The 23568-nt window shown below is 43.4% G+C and overlaps 1 protein-coding gene across 2 annotated transcripts; it reads left to right on the top strand.

Moving 5' to 3' along the window:
- The first annotated feature begins 3038 nt into the window (after positions 1 to 3038).
- On the top strand, positions 3039 to 23323 carry LOC132394951 (protein rapunzel-like). Of its 2 annotated transcripts, none has more exons than XM_059971298.1 (2): positions 3039 to 3117; positions 21397 to 23323. In XM_059971298.1, the coding sequence occupies exon 2, from the start codon at positions 21443 to 21445 to the stop codon at positions 22604 to 22606; it is 1164 nt and encodes a 387-aa protein (XP_059827281.1). In that variant the 5' UTR covers positions 3039 to 3117; positions 21397 to 21442; the 3' UTR covers positions 22607 to 23323. The 2 variants fall into 2 exon arrangements, with proteins under 2 accessions (XP_059827281.1, XP_059827282.1); XM_059971299.1 differs by lacking the exon at positions 3039 to 3117 and adding an exon at positions 3470 to 3560.
- The last annotated feature ends 245 nt before the right edge of the window (positions 23324 to 23568 follow it).

The following is a 23568-nucleotide window of genomic DNA, read 5'->3' as shown; positions in this document are numbered from 1 at the left end:
AATAACCCACCCGGTAAAACCATTACCTTCCAGTGAAATAACCCACCCAGTAAAACCATTACATTCCAGTGAAATTTTCCCCCCCAGTAAAACCATTACCTTCCAGTGCAATTTCCCACCCGGTAAAACCATTACCTTCCAGTGAAATAACCCACCCGGTAAAACCATTACCTTCCAGTGCAATTTCCCACCCAGTAAATCCATTACCTTCCAGTGAAATAACCCACCCGGTAAAACCATTACCTTCCAGTGCAATTTCCCACCCGGTAAAACCATTACCTTCCAGTGAAATAACCCACCCGGTAAAACCATTACCTTCCAGTGAAGTAACCCACCCGGTAAATCCATTACCTTCCAGTGAAATAACCCACCAAGTAAAACCATTACCTTCCAGTGCAATTTCCCACCCAGTAAATCCATTACCTTCCAGTGCAATTTCCCACCCAGTAAATCCATTATCTTCCAGTGAAATAACCCACCAAGTAAAACCATTACCTTCCAGTGCAATTTCCCACCCGGTAAAACCATTACCTTCCAGTGAAATAACCCACCCGGTAAAACCATTACCTTCCAGTGAAATAACCCACCCGGTAAAACCATTACCTTCCAGTGAAATAACCCACCCGGTAAAACCATTACCTTCCAGTGCAATTTCCCACCCGGTAAAACCATTACCTTCCAGTGAAATAACCCACCCGGTAAAACCATTACCTTCCAGTGAAATAACCCACCCGGTAAAACCATTATCTTCCAGTGAAATTTCCCACCCGGTAAAACCATTACCTTCCAGTGCAATTTCCCACCCGGTAAAACCATTACCTTCCAGTGAAATAACCCACCCGGTAAAACCATTACCTTCCAGTGCAATTTCCCACCCGGTAAAACCATTACCTTCCAGTGAAATAACCCACCCGGTAAAACCATTATCTTCCAGTGAAATTTCCCACCCGGTAAAACCATTACCTTCCAGTGAAATAACCCACCCGGTAAAACCATTACCTTCCAGTGCAATTTCCCACCCAGTAAATCCATTACCTTCCAGTGCAATTTCCCACCCGGTAAAACCATTACCTTCCAGTGAAATAACCCACCCGGTAAAACCATTACCTTCCAGTGCAATTTCCCACCCGGTAAAACCATTACCTTCCAGTGCAATTTCCCACCCGGTAAAACCATTACCTTCCAGTGAAATAACCCACCCGGTAAAACCATTACCTTCCAGTGCAATTTCCCACCCGGTAAAACCATTACCTTCCAGTGCAATTTCCCACCCGGTAAAACCATTACCTTCCAGTGAAATTTCCCACCCAGTAAATCCATTACCTTCCAGTGAAATAACCCACCCGGTAAATCCATTACCTTCCAGTGAAATAACCCACCAAGTAAAACCATTACCTTCCAGTGCAATTTCCCACCCGGTAAAACCATTACCTTCCAGTGAAATTTCCCACCCGGTAAAACCATTACCTTCCAGTGCAATTTCCCACCCAGTAAATCCATTACCTTCCAGTGCAATTTCCCACCGGGTAAAACCATTACCTTCCAGTGAAATAACCCACCCGGTAAAACCATTACCTTCCAGTGCAATTTCCCACCCGGTAAAACCATTACCTTCCAGTGAAATAACCCACCCGGTAAAACCATTACCTTCCAGTGAAATAACCCACCCGGTAAAACCATTACCTTCCAGTGAAATTTCCCACCCGGTAAAACCATTACCTTCCAGTGCAATTTCCCACCCGGTAAAACCATTACATTCCAGTGAAATAACCCACCCGGTAAAACCATTACCTTCCAGTGCAATTTCCCACCCGGTAAAACCATTACCTTCCAGTGAAATAACCCACCCGGTAAAACCATTACCTTCCAGTGAAATAACCCACCCGGTAAAACCATTACCTTCCAGTGCAATTTCCCACCCGGTAAAACCATTACCTTCCAGTGAAATAACCCACCCGGTAAAACCATTACCTTCCAGTGAAATAACCCACCCGGTAAAACCATTACCTTCCAGTGAAATAACCCACCCGGTAAAACCATTACCTTCCAGTGCAATTTCCCACCCGGTAAAACCATTACCTTCCAGTGAAATAACCCACCCGGTAAAACCATTACCTTCCAGTGCAATTTCCCACCCAGTAAATCCATTACCTTCCAGTGAAATAACCCACGCGGTAAAACCATTACCTTCCAGTGAAATTTCCCACCCGGTAAAACCATTACCTTCCAGTGAAATAACCCACCCGGTAAAACCATTACCTTCCAGTGCAATTTCCCACCCGGTAAAACCATTACCTTCCAGTGAAATAACCCACCCGGTAAAACCATTACCTTCCAGTGCAATTTCCCACCCAGTAAATCCATTACCTTCCAGTGAAATTTCCCACCCGGTAAAACCATTACCTTCCAGTGCAATTTCCCACCCGGTAAAACCATTACCTTCCAGTGCAATTTCCCACCCGGTAAAACCATTACCTTCCAGTGAAATAACCCACCCGGTAAAACCATTACCTTCCAGTGAAATAACCCACCCGGTAAAACCATTACCTTCCAGTGCAATTTCCCACCCGGTAAAACCATTACATTCCAGTGAAATAACCCACCAAGTAAAACCATTACCTTCCAGTGCAATTTCTCACCAGTTCGATCGCCCCGTTTTGTACCAATTCTGGAAATGGACCACACTCCCGAGGTTGAATTCCAAGCTTGACAGGTGTTGCGGGAGGTGTAAGCCTCGAGACTTTGTGAAATTTACGTGAAAAGCTTTTCATTCTGCGTTCTGCAAAATATATTTCTGTTGTTTTTCTTATTTGACTAAACTTAACAATTCCTTCCAAGAGCTTGGTCAATTTGAAACTGATTATAGAGCATATACAGTATTTCCTGGTGGCTCCAGGAGTCAGCAGCCATCACGGTGTGGCAGGAGTCTGAGCATTTCCAAGGGGGGTGTGCACAAGGCTGTCAATCATGTTGCACACGCCTTTGCCCTGTATATACAGGAGTCCTCCATCCGTTCTTCGACCTGCAGACGGTGGGAACTCGGAGGTTCCAGCTGTCCGGAGTTTGGGCCGGACAGTACTCCCGGAGTTCGTCGGATCCGATCACTCTCTGCTTCAGGTTGTATGTCGTGCTGCCTCCGAATCTGAGTTAGAGGTTAACGCAACTTCATAGCGCAGAGAAACGTTCAGTTCCCGTGGCGCTCTTTCATAATTTACTCCTCATGACAATGGGGGTCTCCTCCGCGTGCTCTGGTTTTCTCCCACATTCCCAGTATGTAAAGGGGTACTCAACTGTGGGCGCGCTATCCGCGCCGGAAGCGCACTGTCCACCTGATAAATAAATCTAATCTCAATCATAATTCACGTGGCGTGTGTCCGCAGCCAGACGGAGTGGGTGTTCTGTTGGACGGAAGCAGTGAATAAGGAAGGAGAGTTTCCAGCCCAGATTCGCAGTCGCCCGTCATCTCCTCCTCAGTTTTGAAAGTTTCCGTCGAGCCTCCTGAGACAGCCCATAGAAGACAGAATGTGGTTACGGAAAGTTGTGCTTGGGGTTGGAGATCCGTAAGCAACACAGCTCTTCAGCGAATAGTTTGTGGTACATTGAAGTGACTGGGTTGTGGTTAATGAGGGGTGTGTTACTATGCTGGCAGCCGATATAATCATTGGTGAGCTTGTGGAAAGTGAAGAAAATAGTGAAAGGATACAGCGGGATTAAATCAGTAACAAATATGCAGTAGTAATGGAAGACGGAGATTAATCCGAACAAGCAAGAATCAGTGGGAAGGCAGAGGATTGGGAAGTTTTAAAAACCCGACAGACGGCAGCTAGAAATCATTAGAAGGGAAATGATGAAATATGAAAGCAAACTAGCAAAGAATTTCAAAGTGGATATTAAAAGATTTTTCAAGTATGGTAAAAATAAAAGAGAAATGAGAGTGGATATAGAACCGCTAGAAAATGAGGCAGGAGAGGTAGTAACGGGGTCAAGAAGATGGCTGATGAACGAAATGAGTATTTTGCATCAGTCTGCACTGTGGAAGACAGGAGCAGTGTGCCAGATGTTGTAGTGTGTGAGGAAAGAGAGGTGAGTGCAGTTACTGTTACAAGGGAGAAGGTGCTCAAAAAGCTGAAAGACCTAAAGGTGCAGAAGTCACCCGGACCAGATGAACTGCACCCTCGGGTTGTGAAAGGGGTAGCGTTAGAGATGGTGGAGGCGTTAGAAATGATCTTTCAAAAATCATTGGACTCTGGTATGATGCCAGAGGACTGGAAAATTGCAAATAGAACCATAGAACATTACAGCACAGAAACAGGCCCTTCGGCCCTTCTTGGCTGTGTTGAACCATTTTTCTGCCTAGTCCCACTGACCTGCACCTGGACCATATCCCTCCAAACACTTCTCATCCACGTACCTGTCCAACTTTTTCTTAAATGCTAAAAGTGAGCCCGCATTTTCCACTTCATTGGCAGCTCATTCCACACTCCCACCACTCTCTGTGTGAAGAAGCCCCCAATAATGTTCCCTTTAAACTTTTCCCCCTTCACCCTTAGCCCATGACCTCTGGTTTTTTTTCTCCCCTGGCCTCAGTGGAAAAATCCTGCTTGCATTCACTCTATTTATACCCATCATAATTTTATACAACCTCTATCAAATCTCCCCTCATTCTTCTACGCTCCAGGGAATAAAGTCCTAACCCATTCAACCTTTCTCTGTAACTCACTTTCTCAAGTCCTGGCAACATCCTTGTAAACCTTCTCTGCACTCTTTCAACCTTATTAATATCCTTCCGGTAATGTCACTCCGCTCTTTAAGAAAGGAGGAAAGGCAGCAGAAAGGAAATTATAGACCAGTTAGCCTGACCTCAGTGGTTGGGAAGATGTTGGAGTCAATTATTAAGGACGTGGTGAAGGAGTATTTGGTGACACAGGACAAGATAGTACAAAGTTGGCATGGATTCCTTCAGGGAAAATCCTGCATGACGAACCTGTTGGAATTCTTTGAGGAGATTACAAGTAGGATAGATAAGGGGGATGCAGTGGATATTGTATAATTGGACTTTAGGAAGGCATTTGATAAGGTTCCACACATGAGGTTGCTTACCAAGTTAAGGGCCCATGGTATTATAGGAAAGTTACTAACATGATGAGAGCATTTGCTGATTGGTAGGAAACAGTGAGTCGGAATAAAATGATCCTTTTCTGATTGGCTGCCAGTGACTAGTGGTGTTCCGCAGGGGTCGGTGTTGGGACCACTTCTTTTTATTCTGTATAGAAATGATTTAGATGATGGAATAGGTGGCTTTGCTGCCAAGTTTGCGGATGATACAAAGATTGGTGGAGAGGCAGGTAGTTTTGAGGAAACAGATGCGATGCAGAAGAACTTAGACAGATTCGGAGAATGGGCAAGAAAGTGGCAAATGAAATACAATGTTGGAAAATGCATGATCATGCACTTTTGTAGTAGAAAAAAATATGCAGACTATTTTCTTTTTTTTGTAATTTATTTTTTATTGAAATTCATCATCATACAAACATTTCCATAAGATGTATTTCAGATAGTGTACATATATATCATATAGTCAGATATGCATAATATTTACATGAGGTATACTCTTATAGAAAAGACAGGAAAGAAAGAACAAGCAAAAGGAGAAAACTATGTACAAGTAGGGAGTGATTTTTTTTTACAACATATTCATTGATTTCGGAGGATAAAATCAGGTCTATGAGGTATTATGTAGTTAAACCATTTTTCCCAGTATGAATGGAATTGTTCCAGCTTATGATTAACAGATGCTGTTATCTTCTCCATTTTGTAAATGTCCATTGTAATTTCCATCCATGTATTTAAAGTTAGGCTCTCCTGTGATAACCATTTCCTAGTAAGAGTCTTTTTACCAGCCACCAACAGTATATTCATTAAATATTTATCTCTTTTCAACCATTCTTGAGGTATATACCCAAAATACATGGTCTTACTTTCTTAGGATATTTCACATTTAAAGATGTCTTGTAGGGCATTGTGTATCCCACTCCAATAGTCTTTGATAATGGGGCATTCCCAGAAAATATGATAATGATTTGTATTTTGATTTCCACAATTTCTCCAGCAAACAGGGCGGTTACTATCATAATGGGATTTCTGAGAGGGTGTAATAAAATATCTTATCAAGTTTTTCCACCCCAACCCCCTCCATTTCTGTGACCTGGTACACTTCCATTGATACCTCCATATTATTGTCCATTCTTCCTCAGATATAATTATCCCCCCTTCCATTTTGTTTTAATGTATGAAGTCGAATCTGTTTTAAGATTTGACAAACCCTTATAGACACTTAAAATGATTCTACTACTGTTATCTGAATAATATGCTTTTCTAAATAGCTCTATATTTTAACCATCTATTAACATATTGTCACATCTGTAAATACCGATAAAAGTCTTGTTTTTCTAATAAGTCTTTCTCTTTAAGCATGTCAAAACTGAACAGTGTTCCTTCTTTCATTTTATTGCAAAGGACTGTTATTCCTTTAGCTGTCCAGTCCTTAAATCTAGCATCCAATTTATTTGGTGTAAAATCTGAGTCATATGCACACCATTTAAGAATTGTAATATCTCCCTCTAGATTATATTCTTTTATAGTAGTTTTCCATATTTTAAGAGTCCATTTCACCCATGGGTTATCAATAGTATTTATGTACCTTTGCAGGTTGTTATCAGCCAAAATTGCCTGTATGGGGATGGGAAGTACCTGCTCCTCAATGTTTTTCCATTGAGCGTCATATGATGGGTTGCACCAACATATCACAGCTCTCAACTGTGCTGCAAAATAATAATCTCTAAGAGAAGGTAGGCCCCATCCCCCCTTTTCCTTGGCTAATTGCAAAGTTTTGAGATGAACTCTAGGCCTTTTACTTTGCCATATATACCTTGATAACATTTTGTTTATTCATTGAATTGGTTTTGATTAATCTTTATTGGTAGGGTTTGAAAGACATGTAAAAGTGTGGGGAGTATATTCATTTTAATAGATTCAATCCTTGAACTGAGAAAAAAAGGGATTAGGTTCCGTCTTGTTATATCTTCCTTAATTTTTATATATTTTTTATATATAGGCTGATAATTGCATTCTGATAATTTTGCCAAATCTTTTGGCATAATGATGCCCAAATATTTGAAAGTCTCTGTTTGCCATGCCCAGGGATATCAACTTCCAATTTCTCTTGTTGGGTTATAGTAATATGAAAGTAATTGGGTTTTATCTATGTTGATCTGTATCCTGATAATTGACCATACTGTTCAGAGGTTTGCATCAATTTGGGTAAAGAGTATGTTGGTTGCCCTAGGTAGATCAAAATGTCATCCCCATAACAAGCCAATTTATGCTCTGTCCCTTTAATAGTAATTCCCCTGATATCTTCATTTTGTCTGCTGTATTGAGCTAATGGTTCCAGATATAGCGTGAAGAGTAGCGGTGACCATGCACAATCCTGTCTCGTGCCCCTTTCTGGGGTAGAGCTATTTGATAAATATCCATTAATATTAATCCGAGCAGTAGGATTGTCATATAGTGTCTGTATAGTTTTAATAATTGTATCTTGGAAACCAAATCTATGTAAAACTCTGTAAAGAAAATTCCAATTAACTGAATCAAATGCCTTTTCAGCATCCACACTTATCACTATTGCTTCAATTTTATTTTTTTGTATATGATCCATAATGTGAAGTGTCCTTCATATATTGTCTTATGTTTGGCGTTGTTGTATAAAACCTGTCTGATTGTTATGTATCAGTATGGATAGAAACTCTTCTAATTGTTTGGCCATGATGGAGGTAAATATCTATAATCTACACTAAGAACGGATATTGGTCTAAATGACCCACATTCCATTTTATCCTTCCCTTCTTTCAGTATAGCTGAGATTATCGCTTCCTTCCAACTGGGTGGCATTTGTGCCTTTTTTAGAGCCCAGTTCAGTGTGGGGAGTAAAACAGGAATTAACTCATTTTTAAATTCTTTGTACCACTCTGCCGTATACCCATCTGATCCTGGTGACTTGCTTAATTCAAGTCTACTAATTGCAGCTTTTAATTCAACTTCAGTTATGTCAGCAGTCATCGTTCTATTTTGTTCCTCGCTTAAAGTGGGTAACTCTAGAGAATTCAGGAAGGTGTCAGTTTGGGTTATGCTTCCCCCTGGAACTTTGGAATATAGAGTTTTGTAAAACACTTCAAAAGCTTCTTGGATTTCACTTAGCTTATTTTTTTTAATCATTTTTGTTGTTGGATCCCTAATTCCATGAATAGTATTTTCTGTTATCTTTTTTTCAGTTTCCACACTAGTATTTTCATAGACTTGCAACCACTTTCATAATGTCTCTGTTTCAGAAACATTAAATTTTTCCTGATTTCTTGCGTAGCCAAACTATTAATTTCATTCCTAATTTTTAAAATTTCCTCTAATGTATCCTGTGCCAAAGTCAATTTGTGTTTTTTCTAGTTCCTTCAGCCTATTTCATAACTTTTCTAATGTCTTATTCCTTATTTTTTTCTTATATGAAGATATCGCTATAATTTTCCCTCTTAAGACAGCCTTCAGAGTATCCCATAAAATGGGAGGTGAAACCTCTCCATTATCATTAAATTCTAAGTAAAGACCAATTTCTATTTTAATTTGTCCTTAAAGTATTGATCATTGAGTAGACTTGAATTTAGTTTCCAAATAGTATTCTTTGGTTGTAGGTCAAAATCAACTGATAAATATATAGGCGCATGGTCACTTACATCTATTATCCCAATTGCACAGGTATTTATTTGTCTTTGTCTTTTCCAAATGTTATGAAATAGTCTATTCTTGTATATACAGAATGGGGAGCAGAATAAGAGTGCAATCCCTTCTGTTGGGGAGAAGGTCCCTCCATATATCGATTAAACCAACATCCTCAAAAATGTATTAACTTCCTTATGTAAGGATTTTGTTTCATAGGTTTTTCTATTGGAAGGGTCTAACTTTTGGTTGTAATTATATATTTAAGTCTCCTCCACATATCAGAAGACCTTCTGTTTCCATTACAATAATATTAGTAATTTTCTGAAAGAAAATAATATCACTTCCTGGGGGTGCATTTATATTCAATAGAGTAACTGAATTTCTGTCTATATTCCCCCTTACCAGAATATATCTGCCCTCCTTATCTCCCGTTTTGAATACTTTTTCAAAATTTAGCTTGCTTCTGATAAGAATAGCAACTCCTCTCCTATGTCCTGATTTATATGAGGAGAAAAACAGATTCATGAAGCCCACTCTCTTTAGTTTTTATGCTCATTATCACTTAAATGAGTTTCCTGTAAATATACTACATGGGCTTGTTCTTTTTTCATTTTGTATAGAATTTTACTTTGTCCTTAGCCATGTGTATTTATCTGTCAATATATCATTGAAATTAGAATAAAACTTAATTGATCTACTCCCTGAAGAAATAAGAACCAAGAAACGTGACTAATAAAAAAAAAGGCAGTGAACGTGTGATTCCAAGGCTGATGTCTCTAGTAGATGACCCTGCATTGAGCTAGAGGAAATATCTAGCTGTGGGGGATAACCCCTCCTACTTGTGAGTTGAGGGCCCACATTGCAGTACCCATGAAAGTAAGTAAACAAATCTATGTCTATTACACAGAAAAGATTTCCCTGTGTATTCCTCCCATATATATATTCTCTTTTAGGTGGGGAAAAAGGAGTGAATACATGATGATAAGTATTTCCTCAGATAGGTATAGCACCATCTATTTTTGCTTCCGATTAGCTTATCAACACTTTTAAAGTTAGCCAAACCTTATGGCTCTTCTGGAGGGGGTGAGGACTGTCTTTGGAAAGCTCAGTCTCTTCCTGATATACTTCTCTCGCTCTCATCCTGTCCCCTGCTTTCTCGATTCTCTATTTCCCAAGCAGAGCTGGATATCTGCTCAGCCAGGCTTTCCCTCAGTTTGATCACGCTAATGGGCAACCCTCTGGCCTCCATGTCTGTAGTCGCCTCTTCCACTGTGATATAGTTGGATCCCATCTTCATAAAACACTCGCAGTTCAGCAGGGTATGGAGTCCGGAATCTAATCTTTCCCTGCGCTAATATTCACTTTACTTCAGAGTATTCTTTATGTTTCTGCAGGACCACTGGGGGTAATCTTGATCAAAATATATTAATTTACCGTCCAAAAACACCCTCTTCTTTCCCCAGACCCTTCGTAGAATCTCCACCTTGATATTGTATCGAAGGAATTTAATTACTATTGAGCGTGGCTTATCTTCTCTGTGTCCAGTAGGCCGCGGGGCGAGTGCACGATGCACACTCTCAATTTCAAGCTCCATAGTCAAAGGAATCCCGCAGCAACTTTCGTACAAACTCCGTCATAGACAAACCCTCCGCTCCTTCAGGAACATTGTATATCCTGATACTTTTCCACCGTGATCTTCCCTCCTGTTGATTTAATATTTTTATCGTCTTACTTAGTTTTCCACATTTTGCACACGATCTTCCACCTTCTCCATTCCTGTCTCTGCCTCCGCTATTTTTTGATTGACGTTGGCGAGCTCTGACTTGATAATTTTTAGTTGCTGTTTTATGTCTTTCTGGAATTCCCGTATCTCTTCCAGAATTTTTTTCATATTTGCCACTTCATCTGAACGAGACCCATTGTCAGCCTCGCTACCACGCGTTCGGGTAGGAGAGCCGCTCGTGGCACCTCTCTTGTCCACAGGCTTCGCAGTGATGCTTTTCTCATCTCCATTCTTTTTCCCCGTTATTGCCCCCCTTATTAATTCAGATATTGTTGAAAGATCTTATATTTAATGGATTAACAGGGCAAAATATGTGTTTTTCTGGAGGAGCTAGTGACTTAAGCTGCCATTCTGGACGATGATGTCTCTGGTACCTCGTGGACTATTTTTTAAACGGGGAGAAAATTCAAAAAGCTGAGATGCAGAGGGACTTGGGAGTCCTTGTGCGGAACACCCTGAAGATTAACTTGCAGGTTGAGTCGGTGGTAGAAACATAAAAATGTAGAAAACATAGAAAACCTACAGCACAATACAGCCCACAATGCTGTGCTGAACATGTACTTACTTTAGAAATTACCTGGGGTTACCCATAGGCCTCTATTTTTCTAAGCTCCATGTACCTATCCAGGCATCTCTTAAAAGACCCTTTGGTATCTGCCTTCACCACCATCACCAGAAGCTCATTCACCACACTCACGACTCCCTACATAAAAAACTTACCCCTGACATCTCCCCTGTTCCTACTTCCAAGCACCTTAAACCTGTGCCCTCTTGTGTTATCCATTTCAGCCCAAGGAAAAAGACTCTGAATATCTATACAATCAATGCCTCTCATCATCTTATTCACCTCTATCAGGTCACCTCTCATCCTCTGTTGCTCCAAGGAGAAAAGGCAAAGTTCAGTCAACCTATCCTCATAAGACATGCTCCCCAATCCAGGCAACACCCTTGTAAATCTCCTCTGAACCCTTTCTATGGCTTCCACATCCTTCCTGTAGTGAGGCAGCCGGAATTGAGCACAGTACTCCAAGTGGGGTCTGACCAGGATCCTATATTGCTGTAACTTTATTTCTCGGCTCTTAATCTCAATCCCACCTTTGCTGAAGGCCAATACATCGTATGCCTCCTTAACCACAGAATCAACCTGCATAGCAGCTTTGAGCATCCTATGTACTCGGATCCCAAGATCCCTCTGATCCTCCACACTGCCAAGAGTCTTACCATTAATACTATGTTCTGCCATCATATTTGACCTACCAAAATGAACCACCTCACACTTATCTGGGTTGAACTCCATCTGCCACTTCTCAGCCCAGTTTTGCATCCTATCAATGTCCCGCTGTCACCTCCGACAGCCCTCCACACTATCCACAACACACCCAACATTTGTGTCATCAGCAAATTTACTAACCCATCCTTCCATTTCTTCATCCAGGACATTTATAAAAATCACGAAGAGTGAGGGTCCCAGAACAGATCCCTCAGGCACTCCTGAGTTGAGGAAGGCAAATGCTATGTTAGCATTCATTTCAAGATGTCTAGAATACAAGAGCAAAGATGTGATGCTGAGGCTTTATAAGGCACTGGTGAGGCTTCACCTTGAGTATTGTGAACAGATTTGGGCTCCTCATCTTAGAAAAGATGTTCTGCCATTGGACAGAGTCCACAGGAGTTTCAGCAGGATGACTCCAGGAATGAACGGGTTATCGTAAGAGGAATGTTTGATGGCTTTGGGTCTGTACTCACTGAAATTCAGAAGGATGAAGGAAGATCTCATTGAAACCTTTTGAATGCTGTAAGTCCTAGACAGAGTAGATGTGGAAAGGATGTTTCCCATGGTGGAGGAGTCTAGGACAAGAGGGCATGGCCTCAGGATACAGGGGTGCCCTTTCAAAACAGAGATGTGGAGAATTTCTTTAGCCAAAGGGTGGATCATTTGTGGAATTTGTTGCCACATGCAGCTGTGAAGGCCAGGTCATTGGGTGTGTTTAAAACAGAGATTGATAGGTTCTTGATTGGACATGGCATCAAAGGGTACGGGGAGAAGGCCAGGAACTGGGGTTCAGGAGCAGGAAAAAAAGAATCAACTATGATTGAATGGCAGAGCAGACTCGATTGGCCAAATGGCCTAATTCTGCTTCTAAGTGTGAAATGTTGCACTTCCGGGAGGTCCAAAAGAAAGTGAATATGTCAAATCCCTGAACGTCATTAACATACAGTGGGCCCTTGGCTTCAAGTTCAAAGCTCTTTGAGAGCCTCACGGAAGTAGATAGGGCGGTGAAGATGGAACATGGTATGTGTGCCTTCATTAGTTGGATTAGAAAGAGCAAGAGTAATGAAAAGTGTCCCATCCCCCCTCCCCTACACACAAACACCTTCAATGTGTGCTCTCTAGTATCTAACAGTAATCTGCCTTCCTGTTCTTGCCAGCAAAGTGGATAACCTCACATTTATACACATTAAACTGCATCTGCCATGTATCTGCCCACTCACCCAACCTGTCCAAGTCACCCTGCATTCTCATAACATCCTCCTCACATTTCACACTGCCACCCAGCTTTGTGTCATCTGCAAATTTGCTGATGTTACTTTTAATCCCTTCAACTAAATCATTAATGTATATTGTAAATAGCTGCAGTCCCAGCACCGAGCCTTGCGGTATTCCACTAGTCACTGCCTGCCATTCTGAAAGGTACCCGTTAATCCCTACTCTTTGTTTCCTGTCTGCCAACCGATTTTCTATCCATGTCAGTACCCTACCCCCAATACCATGTGCTCTGATTTTGCCCACTAATCTCCTATGTGGAACCTTATAAAAGGCTTTTTGAAAGTCCAGGTACACTACATCCACTGGCTCTCCCTTGTCTATTTTCATAGTTACATCCTCAAAAAATTCCAGAAGATTAGTAAAGCATGATTTCCCCTTCATAAATCCATGCTGACTTGGGCCAATCCCGTTACTGCTATCCAAATGTGCCACTATTTCATCTTTTATAATTGACTCCAGCATCTTCCCCACCACTGCTGTCAGGCTAATTGGTCTATACTTCCCTGTGGGATGACATTAGCTACTCTCCAATCCACAGGAACTGATCCTGATCTACAGAACATTGGAAAATGATTACCAATGCGTTCACGATTTCTAGAGCCACCTCCTTAAGTACCCTGGGATGCAGACCATCAGGCCCAGGGGATTTATCAACCATCAGTCCCATCAGTCTATCCAACACCATTTTCTGCCTAATGTGAATTTCCTTCAGTTCTTCCGTTACCCTAGGTCCTCTGGCCACTATTACATCTGGGAGATTGTCTGTGTCCTCCCTAGTGAAGACAGATCCAAAGTACCTGTTCAACTCATCTGCCATTTCCTTGTTCCCTATAATAAATTCACCTGTTTCTGTCCTCAATTGACCAACTTTGGTCTTCACAACTTTTTTCCTCTTCACATACCAAAAGAAGCTTTTACTATCCTCCTTTATATTCTTGGCTAGCTTACCTTTGTATCTCATCTTTTCTCTCCATATTGCCTTTTTAGTTATCTTCTGTTGCTCTCTAAAAGTTTCCCAATCCTCTGGCTTCCCGCTCATCTTTGCTATGTTATACATCTTCTCTTTTATTTTTATACTGTCCTTTACTTCCCTTGTCAGCCACGGCCACCCCTTAGAATCTTTCTTCCTGTTTGGAATGAACTGATCCTGCACCTTCTGTATTACTCCCAGTATTATGTCATACTCTAAATCTTGTAATTATTGAATCCCTGTACGCACAGGATGACCAACAGCACTACCCCTTTTATTGGGAAAAGTGCCTCTGTAACTACATCCCATCATTCCAGAAGATAATTCAACATTCTCTGGTGGGTTACCACTATTGCAGTATATTTTTCTGAGAAGAGCCCACTGGTGTAGAATGTTAATACCCTCCTCTACTGTGCTTCACTCGGCTTGGGGGTTGAAATACCATTTAGTATGAGTGGGATGCCCAAGTTTAACTGTTGTTACCCAAATCCATTCCCCTGAGCATAAATAAGCAGTGTTCTTGGGGCATTATTGATCACCTGTTGGCCCAATAAGCTCCCTCAGGCAACCATCTCTTTATTAGATAGGCCCACTCTGGTAATCCCCACCCCACACAGCCAAGGACTCTCCAGCCTTTTGCCTGTACCTGCCCCCTAAACTCGCCAATTCCTTAATGGAGAATTCTCTGAGCTCTGTTGTCTTGAAGGTGTCCATTACAACACCTCTCCCACATTATTGAGCCTCTCCCCCTTTTCAGAGGAAGAAATTGCGGACCGATGCCGCCATGGCGAGTGTGGCAACACATAATTACTGGTCTGGCCAGTACTGTTCCGGACACTCAGGGGAGAGGGCGATCACTTTGAAGATTAAACTAAGGCATCCACGCTATTCTTGACCCCTCATTTTCATCATGTAGCCAGATACCTGCAACTCCCATTCCCCCAGTAGGACCCTCGCCTATTTCAATATGGCTCTAACCTTATGGAATCAGGTTCCCAATGGACCTTTCTGTACCTTCATTAGCTGACAAGCTATCTGCATATTTCTATCTTCCAACTTGGCAGCCCTCCCCTGAGCCGATAATAGCGATTCGCTAAGAACAATACAGCGCTGACCGCGATCTTCCAATTCAGTCTTAAGACTCGCTATCATTTTATACTGATACCGTTCAATTGTTGCAGACAGCCAGGGAGCGACCCTCCTAAGAAATCCCAAAGATGGGAACAACGTGATGTCCGATTTCAACCCCGGAGAAATTTAACCGGTCGAACCAACCTACCGGCATTCCATAACCCATCAGTAAAAAGCGACCAAACATTCATGTTTCCCAAGTTACATTCACTACAAATCTGAATATTCAACGAACATATGTACATTCAAGAAACGTACTTAGTTCAAAGTGCACGCAGAGAATACATTCCCAATCGTCATGTACATCCTTGTCTTAAAGAAAGGAAGCTGTACAGTATTATATCCCCGGTGGTGGCATCCATTAGTCTGGCGAGACCATGGACCTGCGCCCGGAAAGTCTTGCTACAGTCTGTGTTGGTAGAGCAGCGTCTGTTGTGGCTGTAGAGGCCCACAAGGGAGTGACAGTCTGGGCTGCAGCGACTGCGCCTGAAGGCACTGCCCTCTGCACCTTGCTCTATGCCAGTCCAGCGGAGGCTAGTAACCGGTAGACTGCTGTTTTCCATGTTGTGCCCTCACGGAGAGGCGACACTGATGTGTCCTCTCCAGGGTGCAGGCCTGGGCAGGGTTGTATGGGGGACCGGCTGTTGCCCATGAGCAAGTCTGCCCTCTCCACGCCACCGATGTTGTCCAAGGGAAGGGCAAGGGCCAATACAGCTTGGCACCGGTGTTGTCACGGGAGCTGCCAGAGCGGGGTTGAAGGCAACGTCGGACTGCCTTAGGGACTCCAGCTTCGGATTTGTCCTCAGGGTTTGCTCCCGAAGCCTTTCCCATGAGTGGGTATGGCCGCAAAGCAGCGGGGGTTTGAAATCAGAGTTTTCCCCATCTTAGATGGACTGCCTTCCCAGGCTGACGATTTCCATCCACCTATCGGAAGCACTGGTTTTAAAGTGACAGAACCCACCTTCACCTCTTCTCCTGTCAGTAGAAACAGTTCTGCCGGGCTCAGAGGCTAAGCCACATGAGAAGGCCAGGAGTTGACTTGGTTGTCAGAGGCTATTTGAGGCGCATCCGTGAGGAGCTTGTCCCCACTACCACTCCTCGGCTTGACAACTTTGGAACCATTATATCCGTCGGAGAGTTAAAACTGGACACCAGACAGCCATCCGATGGGGGAAGCAGCTGCAGTTTCTAAACTACCCAAACACATCAGAAAAAGCACATCCCCACAGGACAGGGTAGTAGTGGGTGGACACAGGTGTGACTTTATTTAGGAAGTATCAGACACTGGGAAATGGATTTTAAATCAAATAACTTCAAAGGGTTACATTTTGGGAAGATATTTCAGAATGGAATTTGGGCTAGAAATGGTGGGACCCTTGGGAATGTTGAAGAACAGAGGGGCCTTGATGAAAAGTGCATGCTTCCCTTAAATTGGTGTCACAGGGATACAGCATGACGAGGCTGTCCCAGCATTCATTAATCCGGAGCATAGAGGTTGAAATTTTCATTTCAGATATACAAACAATTGTTCCATCTGCATTTTGAATATTGTGTACGAAGTTGATCACTTTTCTGGGGGAAAGATGCCATTTAATTGGTAAGATTACAGGAAAGGTTTAAAGATGCTGTTAGGATTTGAGAGACCAAAATCGAGAAGCCTTTATTCCTGAAACGTAGGAGACTGAAGGTAATCAGATGCAAGATATTCACGACTGGTACGAGAGTACAGCAGAAGATAAAATTTGAAAGGCCTAAAGATGGAAGGAGTAGGCGGACTGTGGTCCGTCTGCAAGCCGATAGACCTAAGCGGAAATAATAGATCGTCACAGATGAGATGGGCCCGTTTCTGTAGATATAGATGAGATAGCACTCAGTCACTTCTGCAGTGGACGGGGAGCTGGGGGGCACAGTTTCACTGTGAGATTCCTAAGCAACCTGAAGGGCAACTCTGTCAGAGTGCTGTGAGAGCAGGGACGGAGCCTCCACTGACAGTACCCAAGGTACCAGAACAACACTTTAAATGTTGGGATGTACTGTGCACACTCAGATAACGGGTTTACACATTTTACACTGGTCAGATGGGATGTACTGTGCACACTGAGATGACGGGTTTACACATTTTACACTAGTCAGATGGGATGTACTGTGCACTCTCAGATAACGGGTTTACGCATTTTAGACAATAGACAATAGACAATAGGTGCAGAAGTAGACCATTCGGCTCCTCGAGTCTGCACCGCCATTCTGAGATCATGGCTGATCATTCACTATCAATACCCAGTCCCTGCCTTGTCCCCATATCCCTTGATTCCCCTATCCATCAGATATCTATCCAGCTCCTTCTTGAAAGCATCCAGAGAATTGGCCTCCACCGTCTTCCGAGGCAGTGCATTCCACACCTCCACAACTCTCTGGGAGAAGAAGCTCTTCCTCAACTCTGTTTTAAATAACTGACCTCTTATTCTCAATCCATGCCCTCTGGTACTGGACTCTCCCAACATCTGGAACATATTTCCTGCCTCAATCCTATCAAATCCTTTAATTATCTTAAACGTTTCAATCAGATCCCCTCTCAATCTCCTCAATTCCAGCGTGTACAAGCCCAATCTCTCCAATCTCTCTGCATAAGACAGCCCTGCCATCCCAGGAATCAACCTAGTGAATCTACGCTGCACTTCCTCAATTGCCAGAATGTCCTTCCTTAAACCTGGAGACCAAAACTGTACACAATATTCCAGGTGTGGTCTCACCAGGGCCCTGTACAAATGCAAAACGACATCCTTGCTCTTGTATTCAATTCCCCTTGTAACAAAGGCCAACATTCCATTTGCCCTCTTCACTGCCTGTTGCACTTGCTCATTCACCTTCATTGACTGGTGAACTAGGACTCCTAGGTCTCTTTGCATTTCTCCCTTACCTAACTCGACACCGTTCAGACAATACTCTGGCCTCTTGTTCCTGCTTCCAAAGTGGATAACTTCACATTTATTCACATTGAATGATATCTGCCAAGTATCTGCCCACTCACCCAGCCTATCCAAGTCTCCCTGTATTCTCCTAACGTCCTCTTCGCATGTCACACTGCCACCCAGTTTAGTATCATCAGCAAACTTGCTGATATAGTTTTCAATGCCCTCATCTAAATCATTGACATAAATCGTAAAGAGCTGTGGTCCCAATACAGAGCCCTGTGGTACCCCACTAGTCACCTCCAGCCAGTCCGAGAAACACCCATTCACTGCTACCCTTTGCTTTCTATCTGCCAACCAGTTTTCTATCCATGTTGAAACCCTGCCCCCAATGCCACGAGCTCTGATTTTACTCACCAATCTCCTATGTGGCACCTTATCGAATGCCTTCTGCAAATCTAGGTATACAACATCCACTGGCTTACCCTCGTCTAACATCCTTGTTACACCCTCAAAAAACTCCAACAGATTAGTCAAGCATGATTTGCCCTTGGTAAATCCATGCTGGCTCAGCCTAATCCTATTTCTGCCATCTAGATGTGCCACTATTTCGTCCTTAATAATGGACTCAAGCATCTTCCCCACGACTGACGTTAGGCTAACAGGGCGATAGTTCTCCGTTTTCTCCTTCCCTCCCTTCTTGAAAAGTGGGATAACATTAGCCACTCTCCAATCTTCAGGAACTGATCCTGAATCTAAGGAACATTGGAAAATGATTACCAATGCATCCGCAATTTCCTGAGCCACCTCTTTTAGAACACTCGGATGCAGACCATCTGGACCCGGGGATTTATTAGCCTTCAGTCCTACCAGTCTACTCATCACAGTTTCTTTCCTAATGTCAATCTGTCTCAATTCCTCTGATATCTTATGACCCTGGCCCATCCATACATCTGGGAGATTGCTTGTGTCCTCCCTGGTGAAGACAGATCTAAAGTACGCATTAAATTCTGTTGCCATTTCCCTGTTTCCCATAGCAATTTCTCCCAATTCATTCTTCAAGGGGCCAACATTGTTCTTAACTATCTTCTTTCTTTTCACATAGCTAAAAAAGCTTTTGCTATCCCCTTTTATATTCCTGGCTAGACTGAGCTCATACCTGATTTTTTCTCTCCGTATTGCTTTTTTAGTTAAGATCTGCTGTTCCTTAAAACTTTCCCAATCATCTGTATTCCCACTCATCTTAGTCCTGTCATACTTCTTTTTCTTTAATGCTATACAATCTCTGACTTCCTTTGTCAACCACTGTGGCCCCTTCCCCCTCTTTGAATCCTTCCTTCTCATTGGAATGAACTGCTTTTGCATCTTTTGTATTATGCCCAAGAATATCTGCCACTGCTGATCCACTGTCTTTCCTGCCAGGGCATCCGCCCATTTAACTTTGGCCAGCTCTTCCCTCATGGCTCCGTAGTCTCCTTTATTTAATTGCAACACTGACACCTCTGATCTGCCCTTATCCCTCTCAAATTGTAGATAAAAACTTATCATGTTATGATCACTACTTCCTAATGGCTCCTTTACTTCAAGATCACTTATCAATTCCTGTTCATTATGCATCACCAAGTCCAAAATAGCCTCGTTCCTGGTTGGCTCAAGCACAAGCTGTTCCAAAAATACATCCCTTAGACACTCCACAAACTCCCTATCCTGGGGTCCAGCACCTACCTGATTCTCCCAGTTCACCTGCATGTTGAAATCTCCCATAACGACTGCATTACCTTTAGCACATGCCAATGTTAACTCCCTAATCAACTTGTACCCAATATCCACGCTACTGTTTGGGGGCCTGTACACAACACCCATTAGGGTCTTTTTACCCTTACTGTTCCTCAGCTCAATCCACACAGACTCTACTTCCCCTGTTCCCAAGTCACCTCTTGCTAAGGACTGAATCTCATTCCTCACCAACAGGGCCACCCCACCCCCTCTTCCCATATTTCTGTCTCTTCGATAGCACGTATACCCTGGTACACTCAATTCCCAGGCCTGATCCCCTTGCAGCCATGTCTCCGTTATCCCAACAATATCGTAGTTCCCCATTTTCACCTGAGCTTCAAGCTCATCTGTCTTATTTCTGACACTACGCGCATTCAAGTATAGAATTCTTAGCCCATTCCTCCTCTCTTTGCTTAAAACACTGTCTACTGTACCTAACCCAGCTCCTTGAACTTCCATCGGGCTAATTGCACCCTGAATTTTGATGGCCTTCTCAAGATCACCCACACCTTCTACACATTTAACCCCATGCTCCTTCTGACCAACCCTCTGGATCTGGATCCCTGCCCCCTGCACATCTAGTTTAAACCCCCCCGAGCAGCACTGGCAAATACTCCTGCAAGAATGTTAGTACCCCTCCGGTTCAGATGTAGACCGTCCCTTCGAAACAGATCCCAATGACCCTGGAACAAAGACCAATTATCCAAAAACCTGAACCCTTCCTTCCTGCACCATGCTCTCAGTCTCGTATTAATGTGCATAATCATTCTATTCTTCGCCTCACTCGCACGTGGCACAGGTAGCAATCCCAAGATTGTCACCCTGGAGGTCCTGCCTTTCAGCTTCACTCCTAACTCCCTGAACTCTCTAAGCAGGACCCCCTCACTCACCTTACCCCCTCACTCATTTTACTCCAGTCACATGGGATGTACTGTGCACACTCAGATAACGGGTTTACCTGTTTTACTCCAGTCAGATGGGATGTACTGTGCACTCTCAGATAACGGGTTTACCTGTTTTACTCCAGTCAGATGGGATGTACTGTGCACTCTCAGATAACGGGTTTACCTGTTTTACTCTAGTCACTTCACTCGCTATCAACCGAGCAGACATTGCACCTTCGTTAGCCTCAGTTAAGCAGAGCGAGTAGCAGAACGCATGTTTACTGCATGGGAGAGTTTAGGACCAGAGGGCATAGCTTCAGAATACAGGGAGGTCCACTTAGAATACAGATGAGAAAGAAGTTCTTCAGGAATAAGGTATTGAATCATTGCCGCAGTCATTGTTGTAGTTAAAGCGGAGGTGGGTAGGTTATTGACCGGTAAAGCACGAAAGGTTACGGGGAGAGGGCAGGAGATTGGGTTGATGGGACAATAAATCAGCCATAATGGAATGTCAAACAGAATTCATTAGGCGAAACCTATGGGACATGGATATATCTTTAGTCGTGATGCCTCAAACAGCCGTGAACAAATCACAGGACTTCGCTGATCTATTGCTTTCCGTTTAGATTCCAGTGAAAGAATTGATCCCAGTGGCCGAGGGGTGACGGAACCATGTCTCAGAGTACCGAAGATGCCCTGGAGTTGTGCAAGTCCTCTGTGGAGACCGTACAGGCCACTTTGGTGTTGTTTAATTCTGTGGAGAAGTTATCTTCCACATTGGGTGCGTTGGGCCCATTGATTGGGGTGGCCGCAGCCATTATGAAACTAGCCCTGGGCGGTGTGGACAGTCCGGAGATGGCCTTCATGAAGGAACAGTTCCAAGCCGTTAGAAACCAACTGGATGTCATCTCAGGGCAGATTTCCAAAGTCCTTCAGGAGATCAGTAGAAGCACGATGGAAAATCAGTATTTCCGCATTCAGGAAAACATCAAGAGCCAGTTCAGGAAGTACATGGACATCCTGAGAGCAGCACCAGAGTACCGGCAGAAGGAGAAGGAAGAATTTCTCAAACACTTCGACGAGACCAAGACAGACCAGAACCTGCACAGTCTGTATGATGGAGTGATGGGTTTTACCGGATGTTTTGGCAAATCTATCCTGGACACCGCCATGGACAGTAGCGAGAGGAATCGTCGTCTGATGGAGAGCCTTTGTGCCGCATTGAAGAAGCTCTTTTGTGTCGGTGTGATTGCTCTGGTGGGGCACGCTGCCATCACCGGGAACGACGCAAAGGCGCTAGAGGTGGAATGGAATGAAAAACTGGCCCGAGTCGAGGGCAGAATGAACTCCATGATATCTCGCTGCATCTATGAGTTTGAAGAGCAGGCGAGGATGGATGTGAATAAATGGGTGCAGTGTAAGGGCGGGAGGGATAACCGTGAGTGTTCAAGTTATGTCCTGAATCAATTAGTACAGAAATACAACTGGGTTCATTGGTCAGTGCGTGTCTATGATCCTGTCCATGCCTATGCCAATCACTGTGTTATCGGCTGTCACTACTTTCACTTTTTCAGGCATAACGGTGTTAATATTGTCGTCTCCTACACCACCAACCCAAGTCCAGTTGATGAGTTTCGCATCCGGCAGTTAATGAAGGGGAAGGAGCACTGGAGTGACCCAAAAAAAGTGGTGGATCATATCCATGGCAACCTCCCTGGGCATGTTGTCCACGTAGTGAGGCGGTACAAAAATCTGTGGTACGCTTCCAACTTCCCCGGTACATGTCACTTCTGGGAGAACTACAGTGGTGTCACCCTGTGTGTTCACAGAGAATAAACCTTTGATTGCACCGGGACACCCCATATAATTCCCTATTGCTATTTTGTCTGTCTGTCCCTGACACGCAGAATAAATATCGCCCCTCCCCCCTTTCCCCAAATACTCTTTGAAGATTATTCAGAAAGGCTTGGAATGTGCACTCCTCATCTCTATAACCAACCATCTTAGTGCCCTCAGTGGAAATTAAGACCCACCACCAAGGATCCAACACTCTTTTCACGCTCAACCACCCTCCCTTGTATGCGAGGTAGCGAACGTGGATCCAGCTGCCAGATGCAGTCGGATCCACACACCCCTTCCCAAAAGGTAGTCACAAAGGGAGCACAGAGCCTACGCTGCAGGGGTGATGAAGGTGCGTTGGTTCACGTCGGTGGTAGTCTGATCGAGGCCCTCTCTACAGGCTTCTCTTAAGTATTAACAAGTATTAACCCTGTTCCTACAAACACATCTTTAAAACTCCCATCAGAGGATTTGCCAGGGTTAATGCTGTGAGGTGGAATACGAAAAACCAACTGTGGATAAGCCGGGAGACTGGGCTGTAAATGTGTCAGGCCGGGGACCACCCATTCCCACTAAAGGGCAGTTTCAGTTGTCGTTTGTTCCTGCGATAATAAAATCGGTGCTGCTGTCTGTAACAATGGAACTTTTACAATCAGATATCCTGTAAACTATACTATACTGTACTAAACTATGCAATTGTTAGTTTTTTCTCAAAATGATCACCTGAACATTGGAAATAAAGCTGATGATTAACCTGCTCGAGAATGTGTTGATTCAAATTGCATACTTTCACATTCATTTCCTCTGGTTTCCTCCCACATCCAAAAGCGGGCGGGTTGCTGGGATAGAAACACACACAACATGCGGGAGGATCTCAGCAAGCCAGGCGGCATCTATGGAAAGGAGTAAAGACCATAAGACATAGGAGCAGAAGTAGACCATTCAGCCCATTGAGTCTG

Source organism: Hypanus sabinus, chromosome 6, assembly GCF_030144855.1.
Source record: "Hypanus sabinus isolate sHypSab1 chromosome 6, sHypSab1.hap1, whole genome shotgun sequence".
Classification (NCBI taxonomy): Eukaryota; Metazoa; Chordata; class Chondrichthyes; order Myliobatiformes; family Dasyatidae; genus Hypanus; species Hypanus sabinus.
The sequence above is the reverse complement of the archived record's forward strand: the minus strand, read 5'-3'. Positions and strand labels throughout refer to the sequence as shown.